The sequence below is a fragment of the Giraffa tippelskirchi genome, chromosome 11 (assembly GCF_054371585.1).
Source record: "Giraffa tippelskirchi isolate mGirTip1 chromosome 11, T2T-mGirTip1v1.2.pri, whole genome shotgun sequence".
NCBI classification, from domain to species: Eukaryota; Metazoa; Chordata; class Mammalia; order Artiodactyla; family Giraffidae; genus Giraffa; species Giraffa tippelskirchi.
In genome coordinates, this window is record NC_137285.1 from 106,442,975 (window position 1) to 106,461,153 (window position 18,179).

At 38.7% G+C, this 18,179-nt stretch overlaps 1 protein-coding gene across 11 annotated transcripts in view; it reads left to right on the forward strand.

Moving 5' to 3' along the window:
- Positions 1-18,179, forward strand: part of TBCEL (tubulin folding cofactor E like) — an 80,110-nt gene that overhangs the window by 14,765 nt on the left and 47,166 nt on the right. For 8 of the 11 annotated variants that reach the window (XR_014068825.1, XM_081541630.1, XM_081541624.1 and 5 more), the window contains 4 exons: positions 5,995-6,144; positions 7,874-8,013; positions 16,058-16,239; positions 17,540-17,796. Coding sequence is in view for 9 of the 11 variants with exons in the window: in XM_081541630.1 (XP_081397756.1) it covers positions 6,012-6,144; positions 7,874-8,013; positions 16,058-16,239; positions 17,540-17,796 (712 nt within the window). In the remaining 2 variants the exon portion in view is untranslated. The remainder of the gene's footprint in view (positions 1-5,994; positions 6,145-7,873; positions 8,014-16,057; positions 16,240-17,539; positions 17,797-18,179) is intronic. The other 3 variants (XR_014068826.1, XM_081541623.1, XM_081541631.1) reach the window with 1 other exon arrangement.

Below are 18,179 nucleotides of genomic sequence, written 5' to 3' on the forward strand. Positions count from 1 at the left end.
TAAGCTGCTTGGGAGTGCTTCCCTCTTCTTTATTCTTTTTATGCTGTGAAAACCCTTCCTGAATGTGTAGCTTCATCCTACATTAATGCATATTTTGAATTATTGTGACTTCTTATTGAGAACTGTAAGTCAGTTTGCCACTATGTATTATTCCAGTAATTTGCGTCTTGTAGGAGGCCCCAGTCTTTAGTCTCCACAGCAGGAAGCAACTGGGAGGCCTGAAGCTCCAAAGCATCCTTAGGCCATGGCTTTTAACCTCTGCCCCCTGGATCTCTTGTGGTTCCAAAGTCAGTGGTTTGGATACCATTTGGGTAATTTGGATGAAATATTTGGGTAATTTATTAACACATTTAACTTGGTTAGCAAAAGAAATGACACTGGAGACCTGAGGGTGTTCTTCCCACCACTCTGTACACATCATAGTCATTTTCCCCTTTCATCTCAACCTAGCCTCTCATTTTGATTGTAGTTTAGTTCTGAGGCTCAGATATGTTTTGTTCTGCTTTCTTTTTTGTTGTTTAGTTGCTGAGTCTGTGTCTGACTCTTTTGCAACCTCATGGACTGTGGCCCTCCAGGCTCCTCTGTCTATGGGTTTTCGCAGGCAAGAATATTGGAATGGGTTGCCATTTCCTTCAGGAGATCTACTTGACCCAGGGATTGGACCTGCTTCTTCTGCATTACAGGCAGATTCTTTACCTCTAAACCACCAGGGAAGCCCTTTCTTTTTATCAATGCCCCTTTACAAAAATATTTCCATTTGGCCATCATGTTGTTTCTTTTCTTCCCCAATTCCCAATTCCTTTAAATCTTATTATTATTTATTTTATAATTATATATTCCACATAGTCGAGTTTGGCATTTTTTTTTCACAGACAGTTGACAATAATGAGGACTTAAAAAACATTTTGACAGATCAGGTCAGTCCCAGATATTATCACTTAAAAATGTTTTGTATTTTGAAAAGATGATATATGGGAAAAGAAAGGGTGATGTATGCATCTGGTGAGTTCAGGTGGTTCAGATAGGTGCACAGTGAAAAACCCATCTCCTTCTCACTTTGTTCCTCATTTCCTATCTTTGGAGTCAACCACAGGCATGAATTTTACTAATTTCTGTTTTATCCTTCTGGATACTCTACCTTCTGGAGATAGTCTATACATATATAGACAGATAAACCTATTTTTTAATAAGATTTAAAATGTCTGTTTTGGGACTCTGGAATAGTTTTGGAAGTTGTGAATGAGGCTGGTATTAATAGTGTTTATACTTTATATAAAATGTAGTATTCTACCATAAAAATTTTTGGTGAAGTAAATATCGGTCTATCTGACCACTAAGAGAGGAAAATATCTTGTGTATCTTCCTCTCTTAGTGGTCAGATATGGCCTGTTCTCTGTTTCCAGTTGTGTTGAGTTTCATACTAATTGTGACCTGATCTTGAGTCAAATTGATAGCAATTGAGGTTACTTAGGTAACTAGGTGTCCTGTTCTGATATTAATCTATTTGGCAAAAGTGTACGGAGCTCCTTATCCTTGCACTTTCACCAGGGGCTTATAAAAAGAGCATATAGCATAGTCAGAATTTGAGGCACAAAGAGGTTGAGATTTTCACAGGCACACTCCATGACTCAGTAAGGGAACCAAGCAACATCACCCCCAGATTCCTGATTCCCTGGCTTGAAGCACCAATTCAGAACACTTTTATAAATTTATTAGAACTCTGCAACTGTAGAAGGTAATCAGATGTAATTTGACACCAGTTCTTTCCACAGTCATAGATGATCGTTCCACCTCCAAAAAAAACCTTTTAAAAGGCTCGGTTAAAGATCTTTTTCCATGCTGTATTTCCTCATTTTTCAGTCTATTTGGTTTTCAGTTTTCCTTTCCCACCTACTGTTCTTCCTCCAAGTGCCCCAACAGATTTTTAGTAGATTTGTTACTGCAATCTTAGTGTTCTAATTCAAAACCTGTGTATTGATGTGTACACTATCTGCATTCATGGAAAGCTGTTCCAATAGAGTATCCTGGAAAATAACCAATGAAGGTGCCTGACATTGCTTTTTAGTCTTTAGAGGGAAAAAAAAAAAGCAGACTACTTTGAAAAACTTAAAGCATGGGGCCATGAGGAATAACTCTTAAGTTCCCATGATTGCTTGCTTACCAGCACTTACTTTGACTTGTATATGTTTCTAACCTTACCATCCTCATATCAGTTTTAATAGTATAATAGCCAGTTACTTAACCAGCAAAAGCCAGTTTATTCAGGAATAGCCAGAGGATTTACAATGTGAGATAGGCAAACTATGGCAGACCATAGGCAGATCCAAGGAAGGGGATCTTGCTTTTATAGGGAAAATGAGGGGAGCTGAAGAGGATGGCGCTATATAACCAAAGAGTCCATTGGAGGAAGCTAGGAGTCCAAAGTATGGAGGTTGGTTGGTCTGTTTTCAGTCTCTGGCTGGGTTGTCACTGGGCGGAGCATTTTTTCTTCCTGCTGGCTAGTAGAATAGGCAACGTGTTCCTGTCATAGATGAAGGCCTGCATCTCTTCCTGTTTGGAGTAATTAATGTCACATGGCACGGATGAAAGCTCTGCCTATAGCCCTGTCCAGACTCCAGTTTTAGCCAAGGTTTCTTTAATTCCACACTCAGCTTGTCTATATTTAAATTGTGATTAAGATTATTGTCCTTGAATGAAGAGGTTTAGGATTAAGTGAATGTGAAGCTTCCAGTTAAAAAGACGCTGTTTAATCTCGGTGACTATTATTTTGACACTGACAGTTCAGTACCCTCCCACACAGTTTTTATTCTTTTGAACTGCCAGTTGTATGGAAGATAGCAACGTAACTTCTTTGATTTTTTGTTTAACATTTCTGAAAATTCTCTTGGCATTCTGCTTGAGACAGGTCTTTGATCAGAACTGTGGTGCCTGTCACTAGTGGTGTATCACCTGCTCTGTGTTGTCTGCCGTTGGTGATGAGTTTACATTGAGAAAGAACCTTTCCACCTGGAGGTTTCTGGAGTCGTCGATGAAAACACAGAGTTCAGTTTTGACACAGTGCTGGGACAGAGGACAACAGCATGTACTTACCACTCCGTGTGGATAGAAAGAACAGCTCTCTTGTACTAAAACAGACCCGGTTCTTAAGCTCCCAAATGACAACTGTGATAGAGGGCAGCCCTATATTTTCAAGTTTACTTGTAGTACACTTGTTATGAAATGCATTTCCACTGTCTAAACTTTGATAGATCGTACAGATAAAACTTTTGGACATGTAGTCAATGAGCGTCTACTCTGTGCTCTAGGTGTGAATTGATTTCATAAAGTACAGAAGACGTGGTGCTGGTAGTAATCTAGAAAATGGGCCAGGTTGAAAGACCACTTTTATATTCATGTCGTTTATACATTGCTACTGCAAATACAAGAGGAAAATTTTAGCTCATCCATAGTGGGCAAATTTGAGGTAGAGACTAGATAACTAGTTTATGTTTTACCCAGCTAACAATTGACAGAGTCAAAGTTTTCTATGTTTATGTGCTTTTTACCATATTACAAATTCCTTTTATAATTAGTAACAATTCTGTATTTTAGAGATTTACAAGAGCCCTATAATCTAAATAGCACATTTGTACATTTCAGAGCTCTATGGTAACCCTGAACTCCAAGTAGTATAGATATTAATATTGTCTTTTACAGAAAGGATATTTAAGCCCCAGAGAAATACAATGTCTTGCCCAATGGCACAAAAGTATTAAGTGGTAGAACTGGGTGGGACTTATATCTACTCCTGATCCTAAATCCTCTGCTCTTTCTACTCAGCATACCGAAAGCTAGTTATTTTATTAACAGTACTCAGCGACATTTATTGAGCTGTGACTATGTGTAGAGTACTGTGCCAGATGCTGTGAATCAATACTGAAGAAGCAGAATTGCATAGCATTGCTCACGTTTATAATGCCATAGTGGAGCCAGGACAGTCACATGAAGAAAATACCTAACATCAGTGTAATTAGACTGTGAAAGCAAAAGCAAACCCAGTGCAGCATAGTGAAGTAAATATATCACCACCAATGGTAAACAGTTTGGAGTGTTATCTGAGTAGTACCAAACAGCCTTCTAGAAGTTTTTAATGCTCATCCCTGCTGGTTTTTCCTAGGACCAGGTACTAGTAGTCGTTTTCATACTCTCCAGCTCTGCTTGCTGCCTCTCCATAATCTGTGTCAGGTCTCTCCTATTTTAAGAGGAAAAATCTTGGCACTTGCTCCCCTGACCCCTACTCTGTCCTATTCCTGCCTTCCTTATCAGCTCATCTTCTTCCTCACCTTCTCATCTGAACTTCTCAAAATGTTAGCTATACACTCCACTCTCTGTTCCTTTTTGTTTTCCTTCATGATGTTGCTTCCTCTACCTGGATCTTAAGTATCAGTGTCCTGGAGAGTTCTGTCGCCCTACTATCCTTATTCATGATATTTCCTGATGAGGTCCAAATCCTTGTCTCCAGCTCACCTTTCTCACCCAACTTCAGACTGTTTCCCTGAATCAGATGCCTCAGATTGAACATGTGTAAAATAGAATCCATCATTTTCCTCCTTAAAACTAGATCTTTCTGCATTCTCCTTTTGCTTAGTGTTATCACCAGTGTCCTAGTCCCCTGGATTAGAAAGCTGGGAGTCAGCCTTGACTCCATCTTCCCCTCGGCCCCTAAAAGTCCTGACAAGCTTGCTTTCTAAGTAGATGTTAAATCTATTTGTACTACCTGGGCTCTCATCATGTCACCCCTGTACTTTGCAGCATCTAACTCTTCTCCCAGACAGGATCTCCTCTGTCTGAGATTCCTGTTTAGGTGATCCTGATGCTCTCTGTTGTTAGATCTCTTCTGGTTACTCCTTTATACCATTGTGCATTCTCTCTGCTCTTTATCCTTCTTCCTTTTTTTTCTGATTATTTTAGTAAAAAGCTTAGTATCTAATAGGCAGAACTACAGAGGACAATTAGTGGCCTATATTTAGATTTATGTTTAATACAGATCAGAAGCCAGTTCCTCAAGATAATGGTAAGCAGGCCCACGCTGTTTGATGTTACCTTTTTTAACCTATGCATGAGTACTGGGAGTATGCCGGGGTTAGAGTATGTTTGTACCTTTAGCTGAGGTTAGACTTGACCTTGACAATACTAATACTAATACATTAGTGCTAATGATACTCTGACTTAGTTAGGATTAGGCTCATTTTTAAGTAACTGAAAAATTGAGGACATTGGCTCAAATAAAACAAGGTTATTCCTCTTTCACTGAAATTTCCAGAGATACGCACTCAGCAGCATTATGGCAGCTCAGTTCCATGACATCCTCAGGGACTTAGGTCCCTTTCAGCTGTTTGCTTCACCTTCCTTAGGATGTGTCCCTTGGTCTCACAGAGCAAGGATCTGTTTCTAGGCAGTAGAACTGAGGAGGAGACAGGGAAGGAGGACAAAGGGCACGCTGGCTATCTTTTAGGGATTATTCCCAGAAGCCTCTGTAGAATTCTCTATTTTTATCCCATCAACTAGAACCTATATACTCATTCCTCAGTAGAAGGAGCTGTGGAAGAAGAAGAGAGGATTTTAAGTGACAGATGTCAAAGTATTCATCCCAGTTCTTTAGTCTGATGTTTAATCTGTACTGTCCTATTTGGCCCCCTTTCCTACTACCACAGGAACCTGTGCACCAGCCAAAGTATTCCTGTTACACTTGGTTGATGGCCTGCTCTTCTAAATCTTGTAACTCTTTTCATTTGTATTGCAGTTCCCATATGCTGAACTACATTGTTGCCATTTGTCTGCCTATGTAGCTTCCCTAAATCATGAGATCTCACCACAGTATAAGTTCCTGGGATCAGTGACCATCTCTTCTGTGCTGGCAATGCCTCGCTTAGTACCTTGTAAATAATTGAGTCTCAATAAATATTTCCTGTGTGAATAAATAGACAAATTTTGATGATTTCTGGTTTCTTATAGAATTTTAGGAAAGGAAGATGGATCAACCTAGCGGGAGGAGTTTTATGCAAGTATTGTGTGAAAAATACAGTCCTGAAAACTTTCCTTATCGCCGTGGTCCTGGGATGGGAGTCCATGTCCCAGCCACACCTCAGGGCTCTCCTATGAAAGGTAAGAAAGATGGGACATAAAACATTTACTAGAACTTACTTAGGACATTAAACCAGACTGTTGCCTTATTTGCAAATGATTCCCTTTATTTTGAATTACAAATTGAATAGCCTTTCTCTCTTTCATGATTTTAGTTTCTTGGAAAACCTGAAAGGATTTATCTTCCTCCAGATTGGCCAAAAGGCATTTTAGTTGCACTCATAGGCAAGAGCAATATTTGAATGAGAGTATTTCAGAGAACTTGGAAGGTAGAAGATAGTACAAACCTGGCCTGTGCCCTCAATGACCTCACAGCCTATTGGATTACAAGATACTCACATTTATAAAAATATATAATAACACAAGGTAGTTTATATTGAATCAAATGAATGGCACACTGATTGGGAAAGAAACTTAGGGAGTGAGTTAATATGAGCAGGAAAGAGTTCAAACTTGTGAGATTTGAACTAATCCTTCAAGAAAGTAAAATTTGAAAAAAAAAAAAAGTAAAATTTAGTTAGAGAGGGGATAAAGACATTCTAGGAGGGCGCTTATGTGAGCAAAGATCTACAACTGGAAACCTGCAATGTGTGTTTTGGGTTTGCATTTTAACTTAATGTTGTAATTAACTGTTCTTAGAAATAGTTCTTTGTCATTATGGGAGGTTAATATTAAACAGTGTTTTAAAGTTTGTATGTCCGAAGGTTACTAAATATTTGTTATTTCTCAATACCACTATCTTACCACTCCATATAAACTGGAACAGCAGAAAGAAGTGTACTTCTTACTTGATCAGATTTTTTAGGATCCACTTCCATCCTGAGAAAATTGATTTTGTGAAAAGCACTAAGTTGAAAAATCATATTATTTGAGGCCTCCATTCATAAAATAGACTTTTGTGAGTCTTTGGTTTATACCAAATAGTAAAAGAGTGGCTGAATTCTCATACTGATCCTTTTTTTTTTATCCATTAACTTTATTTATCTATTTTTTTACTTTACAATATTGTATTAGAGATAGGAAGAGTGATTTTATTGTCATATTTTTGAACAAGCAGTAGTTTGACTGAATTCATTGAATGGTTTAAGACTCTGAAACATGTTCTCTCATAATTATATATTTTTGAAAGTCTCATTTTTGTAAGGGACAAATTCCACGTGGATATGAAGGGGGTTGACTGATGGACAAGTATGGGAGAAAGATGTAGATTTTTAAATGGATTCGTGTAAGTGAGGAAGATTCCTTGAGTTGATATGAACTTGAAGAACAGAATTGATTTAGCCAATATACTATTTAATGGTCTGAGATAATTTTCGAAGGCAACAAGAGCTGAAAATACAAATCAGTCTGTCTGAGAAAAGAGCTAACCAGAATGATACTTTTGAACTAAATTTTAAAAAGAAAGAATTGAGGCCAATAAGAAGACAGTGGTAGCCCTGACGTGAATCACATGGATCTAATGTCAGATGATAAGGTGACAGTATGGATGATGGTTCTGTTGTTGGTAGTTGAGCTAAACAATCCTGCCAGGAGGTAAAGCCTCCAGGACTTTTCAGCTTAGTACTTCCTATCTCCTCCTGGGTCATATTTGGCTATCTCCCCCTTGAAATTCAGTGCCCTTGGATTCCATGACACCCTGTCTTTTCAGGGCCTGGTGTAATCTCACGCAATTTGGTTTTGAGTCCTGGGGTCCGTGTGCGTAGGCAAGACAGAGGCTGACGCAGAGCATGTCTCATTTCCCGTGATTCAGATCGCCTCAACCTTCCAAGTGTCCTGGTGTTGAACAGCTGTGGAATAACCTGTGCAGGAGATGAAAAAGAAATCGCTGCCTTTTGTGCTCACGTGTCAGAACTAGATCTTTCTGACAACAAGCTTGAAGACTGGCACGAGGTAAAGCTGTTACATTGCTGAGTTTCGGTGAAGGGCAGCAGTGACTCACTGTATCATTGTCAGTGTTGCTATGTATGCTGCTGAAGTCTGGTTCTCACTTGGGATTCTTGTCTGTGTGTCTCAAGAGAAATAACTGACTGCTTCAACTGTTCCTATAGTGATTTTTCAGTTAACTTTGTTATTGCTTATTTGTTTTTCATTAATGTGAAAAACACTAAGAAACTTTATTCTAGGCATCAAGAGGTTAATAAGACCACAGAGGTTTAGACTGCTAACAGTGCATTAAATTCTCTACTGTTTCATTAGTTTACATATCCTGTGTTCATTCTCTGCTACTATTCAATATTTATTACTATAAATTGACATAAAAATTGCTGGAGCTCAAAACTAAGGTTATAAAAATATTTTTTCTTGATACTTAAATTTATTCCAAATATTCTGGAACTTTTCCTTATTTTATTAAGTCTTATTGGTGATTTGACATAACTGATGCCTTTGACCTCAGTAACTCAAGTTGCACAAATAAAAGTTTTATGACATTCTCTCTTGTTATTATATATAACATTACTACCTGATTATAACATGACCTGATAGAAGGTATCTTTAAGAGAAAAATAGTACTTCATGCTTGATTTTTTGCCTTAATTTGGCTCTTACTTCTTGTTTGGATTACTGGAAAAGTGTCCTAATGGGTTTTATGCCTCTGGTTTTTCTCTGCTTCCCCTAAGCTACCTTCTGCTACCAGACTCCTTTAAATAATGAAATGTGATTATGAAACTCTTGCTTCAAGTCCCTTTGCTGATCTCCACTGCCTACAAACAATGGTTTGAACTCTCTAAGTGTGACCCTCCATCATGTGACCCAGAGTCTTTTCTCCACCTTTACCACGCGCTTTTCTGCAGTTCATGATAAATCTTGACAAGGAAAACTTCTCTGCTTTTATTCATTCTGAATCTACTGTTCTCTTTCTCCTCTGTCTACCCAGCTGCTTCCTGTATATCTTTCAAGATTGGCCCAAGTTGTTGTTCCTCTCTGAAACTTTCCCTGACTCTCACTCAGGCAGAATTAGATTACCCTAACACCTATATCCGGAGAAGGCAATGGCATCCCACTCCAGTACTCTTGCCTGGAAAATCCCACGGACGGAGGAGCCTGGTAGGCTACAGTCCATGGGGTCGCTAAGAATCGGATACGACTGAGCGACTTCACTTTCACTTTTCTCTTTCATGCACTGGAGAAGGAAATGGCAACCCACTCCAGTATTCTTGCCTGGAGAATCCCAGGGACAGTGGAGCCTAGTGGGCTGCCGTCTATGGGGTCGCACAGAGTCGGACACAACTGAAGTGACTTAGCAGCAGCAGCAGCAGCAGCAACACCTATATCCACACAGTCAAAGGCTTTGGCATAGTCAATAAAGCAGAAATAGATGTTTTTCTGGAACTCTCTTGCTTTTTCGATGATCCAGCGGATATTGGCAATTTGATCTCTGGTTCCTCTGCCTTTTCTAAAACCAGCTTGAACATCTGGAAGTTCACGGTTCACGTATTGCTGAAGCCTGGCTTGGAGAATTTTGAGCATTACTTTACTAGCACGTGAGATGAGTGCAATTGTGCGGTAGTTTGAGCATTCTTTGGCATTGCCTTTCTTTGGGATTGGAACGAAAACTGACCTTTTCCAGTCCTGTGGCCACTGCTGAGTTTTCCAAATTTGCTGGCATATCGAGTGTAGCACTTTCACAGCATCACCTTTGAGAATTTGAAATAGCTCAACTGGAATTCCATCACCTCCACTAGCTTTGTTCGTAGTGATGCTTTCTAAGGCCCACTTCACTTCACATTCCAGGATGTCTGGCTCTAGGTGAGTGATCACACCATCGTGATTATCTGGGTCATGAAGATCTTTTTTGTACAGTTCTTCTGTGTATTCTTGCCACCTCTTCTTAATATCTTCTGCTTCTGTTAGGTCCATACTATTTCTGTCCTTTGTCGAGCCCATCTTTGCATGAAATGTTCCTTTGGTATCTCTAATTTTCTTGAAGAGATCTCTAGTCTTTCCCAATCTGTTGTTTTCCTCTATTTCTTTGCACTGATCGCTGAGGAAGGCTTTCTTATCTCTCCTTGCTATTCTTTGGAACTCTGCATTAAGATGGGAATATCTTTCCTTTTCTCCTTTGCTTTTTGCTTCTCTTCTCTTCCCAGCTATCTGTAAGGCCTCCTCAGACAGCCATTTTGCTTTTTTGCATTTCTTTTCCATGGGGATTTTCTTGATCCCTGTCTCTTGTACAATGTCACGAACCTCTGTCCATAGTTCATCAGGCACTCTGTCTATCAGGTCTAGTCCCTTAAATCTATTTGTCACTTCCACTGTATACTCATAAGGGATTTGATCTAGGTCATACCTGAATGGTCTAGTGGTTTTCCCTACTTTCTTCAATTTAAGTCTGAATTTGGCAATAAGCAGTTCATGATCTGAGCCACAGTCTGCTCCTGGTTTTGTTTTTGCTGACTGTATAGAGCTTCTCCATCTTTGGCTGCAAAGAATATAATCAATCTGATTTCTTGAGAAACCTGTATGCAGGTCAGGAAGCAACAGTTAGAACTGGACATGGAACAACAGACTGGTTCCAAATAGGAAAAGGAGTACGTCAAGGCTGTATATTGTCACCCTGCCTATTTAACTTATATGCAGAGTACATCATGAGAAACGCTGGGCTGGAAGAAACACAAGCTGGAATCAAGATTGCCGGAAGAAATATCAATAACCTCAGATATGCGGATGACACCACCCTTATGGCAGAGAGTGAAGAAGAACTAAAGAGCCTCTTGATGAAGGTGAAGGAGGAGAGTGAAAAAGTTGGCTTAAAGCTCAACGTTCAGAAAACTAAGATCATGGCATCTGGTCCCATCACTGCATGGGAAATAGATGGGGAAACAGTGGAAACAGTGTCAGACTTTATTTTTTTGGGCTCCAAAATCACTGCTGATGGTGATTGCAGCCATGAAATTAAAAGACGCTTACTCCTTGGAAGGAAGGTTATGGCCAACCTAGATAGCATATTTAAAAGCAGAGACATTACTTTGCCAACAAAAGTCCGTCTAGTCAAGGCTATGGTTTTTCCAGTGGTCATGTATGGATGTGAGAGTTGGACGGTGAAGAAAGCTGAGCGCCGCAGAATTGATGCTTTTGAACTGTGGTGTTGGAGAAGACTCTTGAGAGTCCCTTGGACTGCAAGGAGATCCAATCAATCCATCCTAAAAGAGATCAATCCTGGGTGTTCATTGGAGGGTCTGATGTTGAAGCTGAAACTCCAATACTTTGGCCACCTCATGCGAAGGGTTGACTTATTGGAAAAGACCCTAATGCTGGGTAGGATTGGGGGCGGGAGGAGAAGGGGACGACAGAGGATGAGATGGTTGGATGGCATCACCAACTCAATGAACATGGGTTTGGGTAGACTCCGGGAGTTGTTGATGGACAAGGAGGCCTGGTGTGCTGCAGTTCATGGGGTCACAGAGAGTCGGACACGACTGAGTGACTGAACTGAACTGAACACCTATATCATTCTGCTGTGAAAGAGTTCATCACCGTGTAGTGCAGTCACTGGCTTACTTGACAGTTTTCTGCTGGACCATGAGCTTTTTCAGGGCTTTGTTATTTACCATCAGCACTAGCATTCTAGGCTGGAAAAGGAAATGGCAACACACTCCAGTATTCTTGCCTGGGAAATCCCATGGACAGACAAGCCTGGCTACAGTTCATGGGGTCACAAAGTATAGGACATAACTTAGTGACTAAACAGCAAACAGCAGCATTCTAGGCATTCATATGTTTTCTGAGTTCATTAAAGAATAAATGATTGTATCTTAAGGTTTGATCAGGCCCAGTTGCTCTAACTTTTCCTGTAATCTTAAGAAATTCACTTATTCCTTTATCATCTGTAAGACAAGGCTACTGATAAAATTATCAATACACCTGGTAGATATTAAATGTGATACAAATTCTAAGACAGCTTTCTTGTTAAAGAAAAATCTATCTATAACTTACTTTTCTTTAGCTTTTCTTATATTCATCCATTTCATAGTCTTACTTAATCTGTTATCTGTGCTCCCCATTATAATTCCTACTTTTATTAAGATGTTTGCCAAAATTCTTTGAGATGTACATCACTTGATTTCTAAATCATGTGTTAATATATACAGATTTACCTGGCTGTTTCCAAGAAACAGTTTCTACTTATCCATGTATTTATTGATTGGTTCACTTATACAAACAGCTCTTACAGTTCACTGTTCAACAAGTTACAATGTGTGCCTTCTGGGTCGTTTGAGATGCTTAATTGACATGCATGCTCTGTCCACATTGTACAGATGCAAAAAGAACTACCTTGCTAATCCTCCCTTCTCCAGGATTCCCACAGCAGTCCTTCCTGGTGAATCTCTGGTGAGATTTTTGACCTGCATGGATGACTAGTCAGACCAGCTCTTACCCTGAATCATTTCAGCTCCTATGTTCACAAGCTGATTCCCCTAAGTTTATTTCTTTGGCAGTAAAAATTTCACAGAGGTGTTGTACTTTGTGCTTTGACCACATACATAAGCTTTTGCTAACTGATGGGAACAGTTTAATAGAGATATAACTGCTACCTCAGAAAGATGATTTGTGTCAACATGGATAAGAACACAGAATTTATACTAGGGAATTCAGCCTTTTCTCTGCTTAGACAAAGATCTACACTGAATATTTTTCCAACCCACATTGACAGAGCCAGAGGGTCACATGTTTGGGCTTTCCAGGCAGCGCTGGTGATAAAGAATCCACCTGCCAATGCAGGAGACGCAGGAGACATGAGTTCGATCCCTGAGTTGGGAAGATCCCTGGAGTAGGAAATGGCACCCCACTCCAGTATTCTTGCCTGGAAAATTCCATGGAGAGAGGAGCATGGGATACAGTCCATGGAGCCTCAAAGAGTTGGACAGGACTGAGCTCACAGCTCAGAGGACACTCACAGCCACATGTTCATTTGTACTCTATTGGTGCTCAGTTTGTGTATTCCTATAAGTACCCTATAGTCTGATTTCAGGCAGTTTTCAAATGAATGTTTGCTGCTACCCTTCGAGTTTCCATTTTCCGATTTATTTTTGTTTTCATCTTTCCTTTATATTTTGTCCTTCCCCTTAACTGTAGTTCATCCCAGTCTTCTGGAATATATGTCAGAACACAGAGATGGGAGAAATACTGACAATGAAAGAATATTGATCTTTTTAGAATTGATTAAACTCTTTGTTAAGCTACAGAAGGCCTCATAGGTCACAGTTTTAAGATATTACATTCCAACCTATTGCAACACATGTATTTGATGACCAAAAAGATCATTTGTCCCTGGCCATTAACTACGTTTATTTTAGCCAGTATTTGGTATAGCAGTATGGAACAGAATAATCTAGTTTGTCCTTTCAGTGTTTTTGAATGGTCATTAATGTTATAAGTAGCTTCTTTTATACTTTTGTACAACTGGCTGCTATCTATTCAGAGGCTATATATAATCTATTCAGAGGCTAATATAAATATGAGTGAGAAATGTAATACTTGGAGGAGAGGCAAAGATTTGTCTCCAGTCCTTCTAAAACTGGGCATCTGTATGTATAAAAAAAAGAGATGCATTTTTAGCTTTTGATTTGAATATTTGGCTAAGTAGATTTTTGTCTGACCTTTCCCAAAGTATCTCTTTTATCCTCCTCTCCTTATCAAAACCATTTTGTAAAGGAAATTAAACTAAGCAGTTTAGAGGAGGGAGGAATCCCCCACTCGGGTGAAGTAGAGAATAGCTTAGGTATAAATTACAGATTGTTATCTTACAACCCTTTCCCATTTTTCTTAAAACCTTAGTTTCTTCCTTTTCAAAAGTAGAGGGTCCCCTGTTAAGTCATAGAGCTGTGGAGACCAAAGAGGTGGTCTGAGTTCATCTCCATGTTCTGCATATGAGTATCCTGAACTCATTTCAGATCAATGGGTCTTGTTTTCTAGTTTTAGAATTTAAAAAAGAGAAGCCTGAGATACTCACTGAATATCAGCCTTTACTGTTAAGACATTTTTTTGCCATGAATAAACCTGCCTGTGTAATGACTATAATATTTTCCAGAATATTGTTAATCTAAGGTGACCCAAAATCCTTTTAAATTTTAATTTTTTAAAGAAGATATTTATTTCTAACATGTATTATTTTCCAAATAATATTTGGATTATTCAGTTGTAGTCCAGTGTTAACGTTTTTTAGGATATTCTAGGGCTAAGTCATTATTTTTTTAATTAATTAATTAATTGGAGGATAATTACTTTACAGTACTGTAATGGTCTTTGCCATATAACAACATGAATCAGCTGTAGGCATACGTGTCCCCTCCCTTCTGAACCCTCCTCCCACGTTCCTCCCCACTCCATCCCTCCTGGTTTTCACAGAGCAAAGGAGACAGAGACATAAAGAACAGACTTTTAGACACAGTGGGAGAAGGAGAGGGTGGGATAATTTGGGAGAATAGCACTGAAACATATATATACATTACACCATATGTAAAATAGATAGCCAGTGGGTGATGTATGATGAGTCATTATTTTAAATCTTTATTCTCATTAGGTAGTAGTGCAGATGCAAACTATGAAGAAGATCACATCAGGTATCTACTAGCCTTGGAAATTATTTCAGAAATTGCTTCAAAAACTCTGAGAGTATCCATTTTGGGGTAGTTTTCTTCTTTATTATAAAAATAAAATATGAAGGGTGGTGGTTAGCAAAGGGTGTATGTTTTGTTTATTTAACTGGGGTTGTACTAAAATTAGAACTTACCCTTCATGCTATAGTTGGAGCCAGTTCCTTTTCATCTTTTTTTTTTTGCCCTTAAAGCAAAGCTAGTCATCATCTTATGTGTGAAAGGCCTTTGTATCATTGGTAGCTAGGTGGTAGAATGCAGTAAAGGATTGGTCCATGTGTGGACTATTCAGCTGTGTTGTGGCCACACCCTAAACTCCAAATCTTAGGCATATATCACCCAAATGCTTGGTACCATTTGATCACAAAAGAGATCAAACAGGAGAATATATGCCAACTGGTGTGAATCTTTGCATTTTAAACTGAAGCCTAGTGTGCTGTGCTTAGTCACTCAGTCGTGTCTGAATCTTTGCAACCCCATGGACTGCAGCCTGTCAGGCTCCTCTGTCCATGGGGATTCTCCGGGCAAGAATACTGGAGTGGGTATCCAGCCCTTCTTCAGGGGATCTTCCGAACCCAGGAATCGAACCAGGGTCTCCTGCGTTGCAGTGGATTCTCTACCACCTGAGCTACCCAGGAAGCCCTAAAAAACCTAGTACAGTGCATAGTGAATAGTTAAGGTCAGTAATCAGTGAAGCTCATTTCCTTTTTTTTTCTTTCTTGTGTACTAAGTCACTCGCTAAATCATTAAGTTGTTGATCATGTTTTCTCTTTTATAATACAGTCACAGATGCTTTTTATTTTTGAATAAATATATTTTAAAGTTTGGTGCATCTTTGGACCAAGCTGAAAGTGTTTTCTAAATGATTATGTAATTAATTTTGAATACCTGAATTGTTACCATGTGGTCTTCAATAAACCTTTAATTAGCCTTAATATTGTACTGAGGATGGAAGAGCAATTCAAAGAGAATTACTTGTACATGACCCAATCTCAGCTCTTTAGAAAATGTCATCTAAATGATCTTTTCTCCAAAATATCTTATAGCAATATCAAAGAGAATATTATACAGAGCAGAATCAAAAACTTTGCCAAAGGCAACATAGAAAATTTTTCTTTTATACTATTAATTTTCAGTGATACTATAGAAAGGAATTAAATCATTTGTCATGATTTGTTGAAATTATTTATGCCTCTCTATGCATACCATCTCTAAATAGGACTCCATAATATAAATGGCACTTTGCCTGGAGACCCACTCAGTTAGGTTTTCTTGACTATGATTGCTGTTTAAAAGCTCTGATTACTGTCTAATATGTTTTTCTTTTTTTTTCTCCATAGGTCAGTAAAATTGTGTCAAATGTTCCCCAGTTGGAGTTTCTAAACCTGAGTTCCAACCCTCTGAATTTATCAGTTTTAGAAAGAACATGTGCTGGGTCCTTCTCTGGCGTTCGAAAACTTGTCCTCAACAACAGCAAAGCTTCTTGGGAGACAGTCCACACGATACTGCAGGAGTTACCAGAGTAAGCCCAAAGGGCATGATGGAGAGGGAACTATGTTGCCGTCTGTGTTAGTACCTAGAATTACTGCTGGCCTCCCACCTCAGAAATACTAGAACTGCAGATTGAATGGAGAATGAGGTTAGAAAAATGAAGTAATTAAATGAGGGTGTGAGGGTAATCTGGTAGCATTTTCTTTGGAATACTTGTACAGTGTTGAGTAGCACCAAGACATAGGATATGCCATCCTTTGGCTAGAAGATATCCCTGAGAAGCACTTATCATTTCAAGATCAACCCAGGCTTTCTCCATTTTAATCTTCTGATTACCCGATTCCAGAATTTTGCCTTGGCCCTTTTCTTTGGGAGGAAAGAATCATAGTGTCTCTAAAATATATTAACACTCAGATGATTAAGTAAGTGCCTAGCTGGCATGATGGGAAAATGGACCTTGTATTCTTTTCAATAATTTAAGCAGGAAATTATACTTCTGTTTGTCAGTTTAGAAATGTTTTGTTATGTTTTGTTTATATCTATCTTTGTATATGCACATAAATATTCAAAGGAAATAGTTTAAAGAAATACATGAAGCTGTAGTCTCCTTGATTGTCTAAATACGGAAATTATTAAAGCCTTTCAGAATCTAGTCTCAACTCACTTACTCCATCTTAGTTTCTCACTCTCCCTCTAATGAGATTGGTTTTCTCACTGCAAGCAACATTTAACATAGCATGGAATGAGCTTTAAATCACAGTTGCACTTCCTAACCATATGACCTTTGATAAGCTTATTTAATCTCTTGTCTATAAAGTGGGCATAATTAAAATTTCAGAAGTGGAAGTATGATATATAAAGCACCTGCACAGGGCCTGATACAGGGTAGGAATTCAATAAATGATAGCTATTATTTCTTTCTAAACACTGTTCATGTTGTTTCTAGAATTTTCTTTTATCTCCTCTCAATTTACCCAACTCTGCCCCTTCTTCAAGGCCATGCATCCTTTCCCGACTGTTCCAACTACAATTTCAATTCCATTCCTATATGAAGTGGTATTGCACTTAAAGTGCTGCTTCATTTAGCATTTATTTATTTAAGCATAAAATTACTTTAGTACTGGGTTATATCATTCTCTGCTCTTTTATGTATTTTAGGTTTGTCTTCCCAACTGTATTTTAAACTTCAGGAAGACGTCTTTATATTTTTTCTACTATACCTAGCAGAGTCTCATACGTAGTAGATGCTTATTTACTGAGTGACTAAAAATAGGTGCAAAGTAGAAACTTGACTGCTTTAAACAATGAAATATTTCCTTTTTTCTCTGCAGTTTGGAAGAACTCTTCCTGTGCCTTAATGACTATGAAACAGTGTCTTGTCCTTCTATTTGCTGTCATTCTCTTAAGCTACTACATATAACAGACAATAACCTCCAAGACTGGACTGAAATACGCAAGTTAGGAGTTATGTTTCCCTCATTGGATACCCTCGTCCTGGCCAACAACCATTTGAATGCTATCGAGGAGCCTGATGATTCATTGGCCAGGTTGTTTCCTAATCTGCGATCCATCAGCCTCCACAAGTCAGGTAAGGGACATGCTTGTTCTCATTCTACATGCAAATTGATCTGCACTTATGCATGAAATACAGTGAAAGTGTATTTCTTTCCATCATAGCTCTGCCTTCTTACAGGATGATTTTACAGAGTGACGTGTAGATGCCTATTGATTAGCTAAATTTAAGGCATTCATTTTCATAAATGCTCTGGTAAATATCAATATTTATCAAATATTCACTTGGTATAGCGTTATGTTAGCTATTAACATTTTATATATTAAAGAGGCCATGCTATGAAAGAAGTGAAATGAAATTGATGAATTGGGTAGTAAAAGGAAGGGTAAAAGAGTACAAAAAATTACAAACAAGATGATTTTGTCTGGATTTAGGTTAAAGAAGCCCAGTCCTTTCAG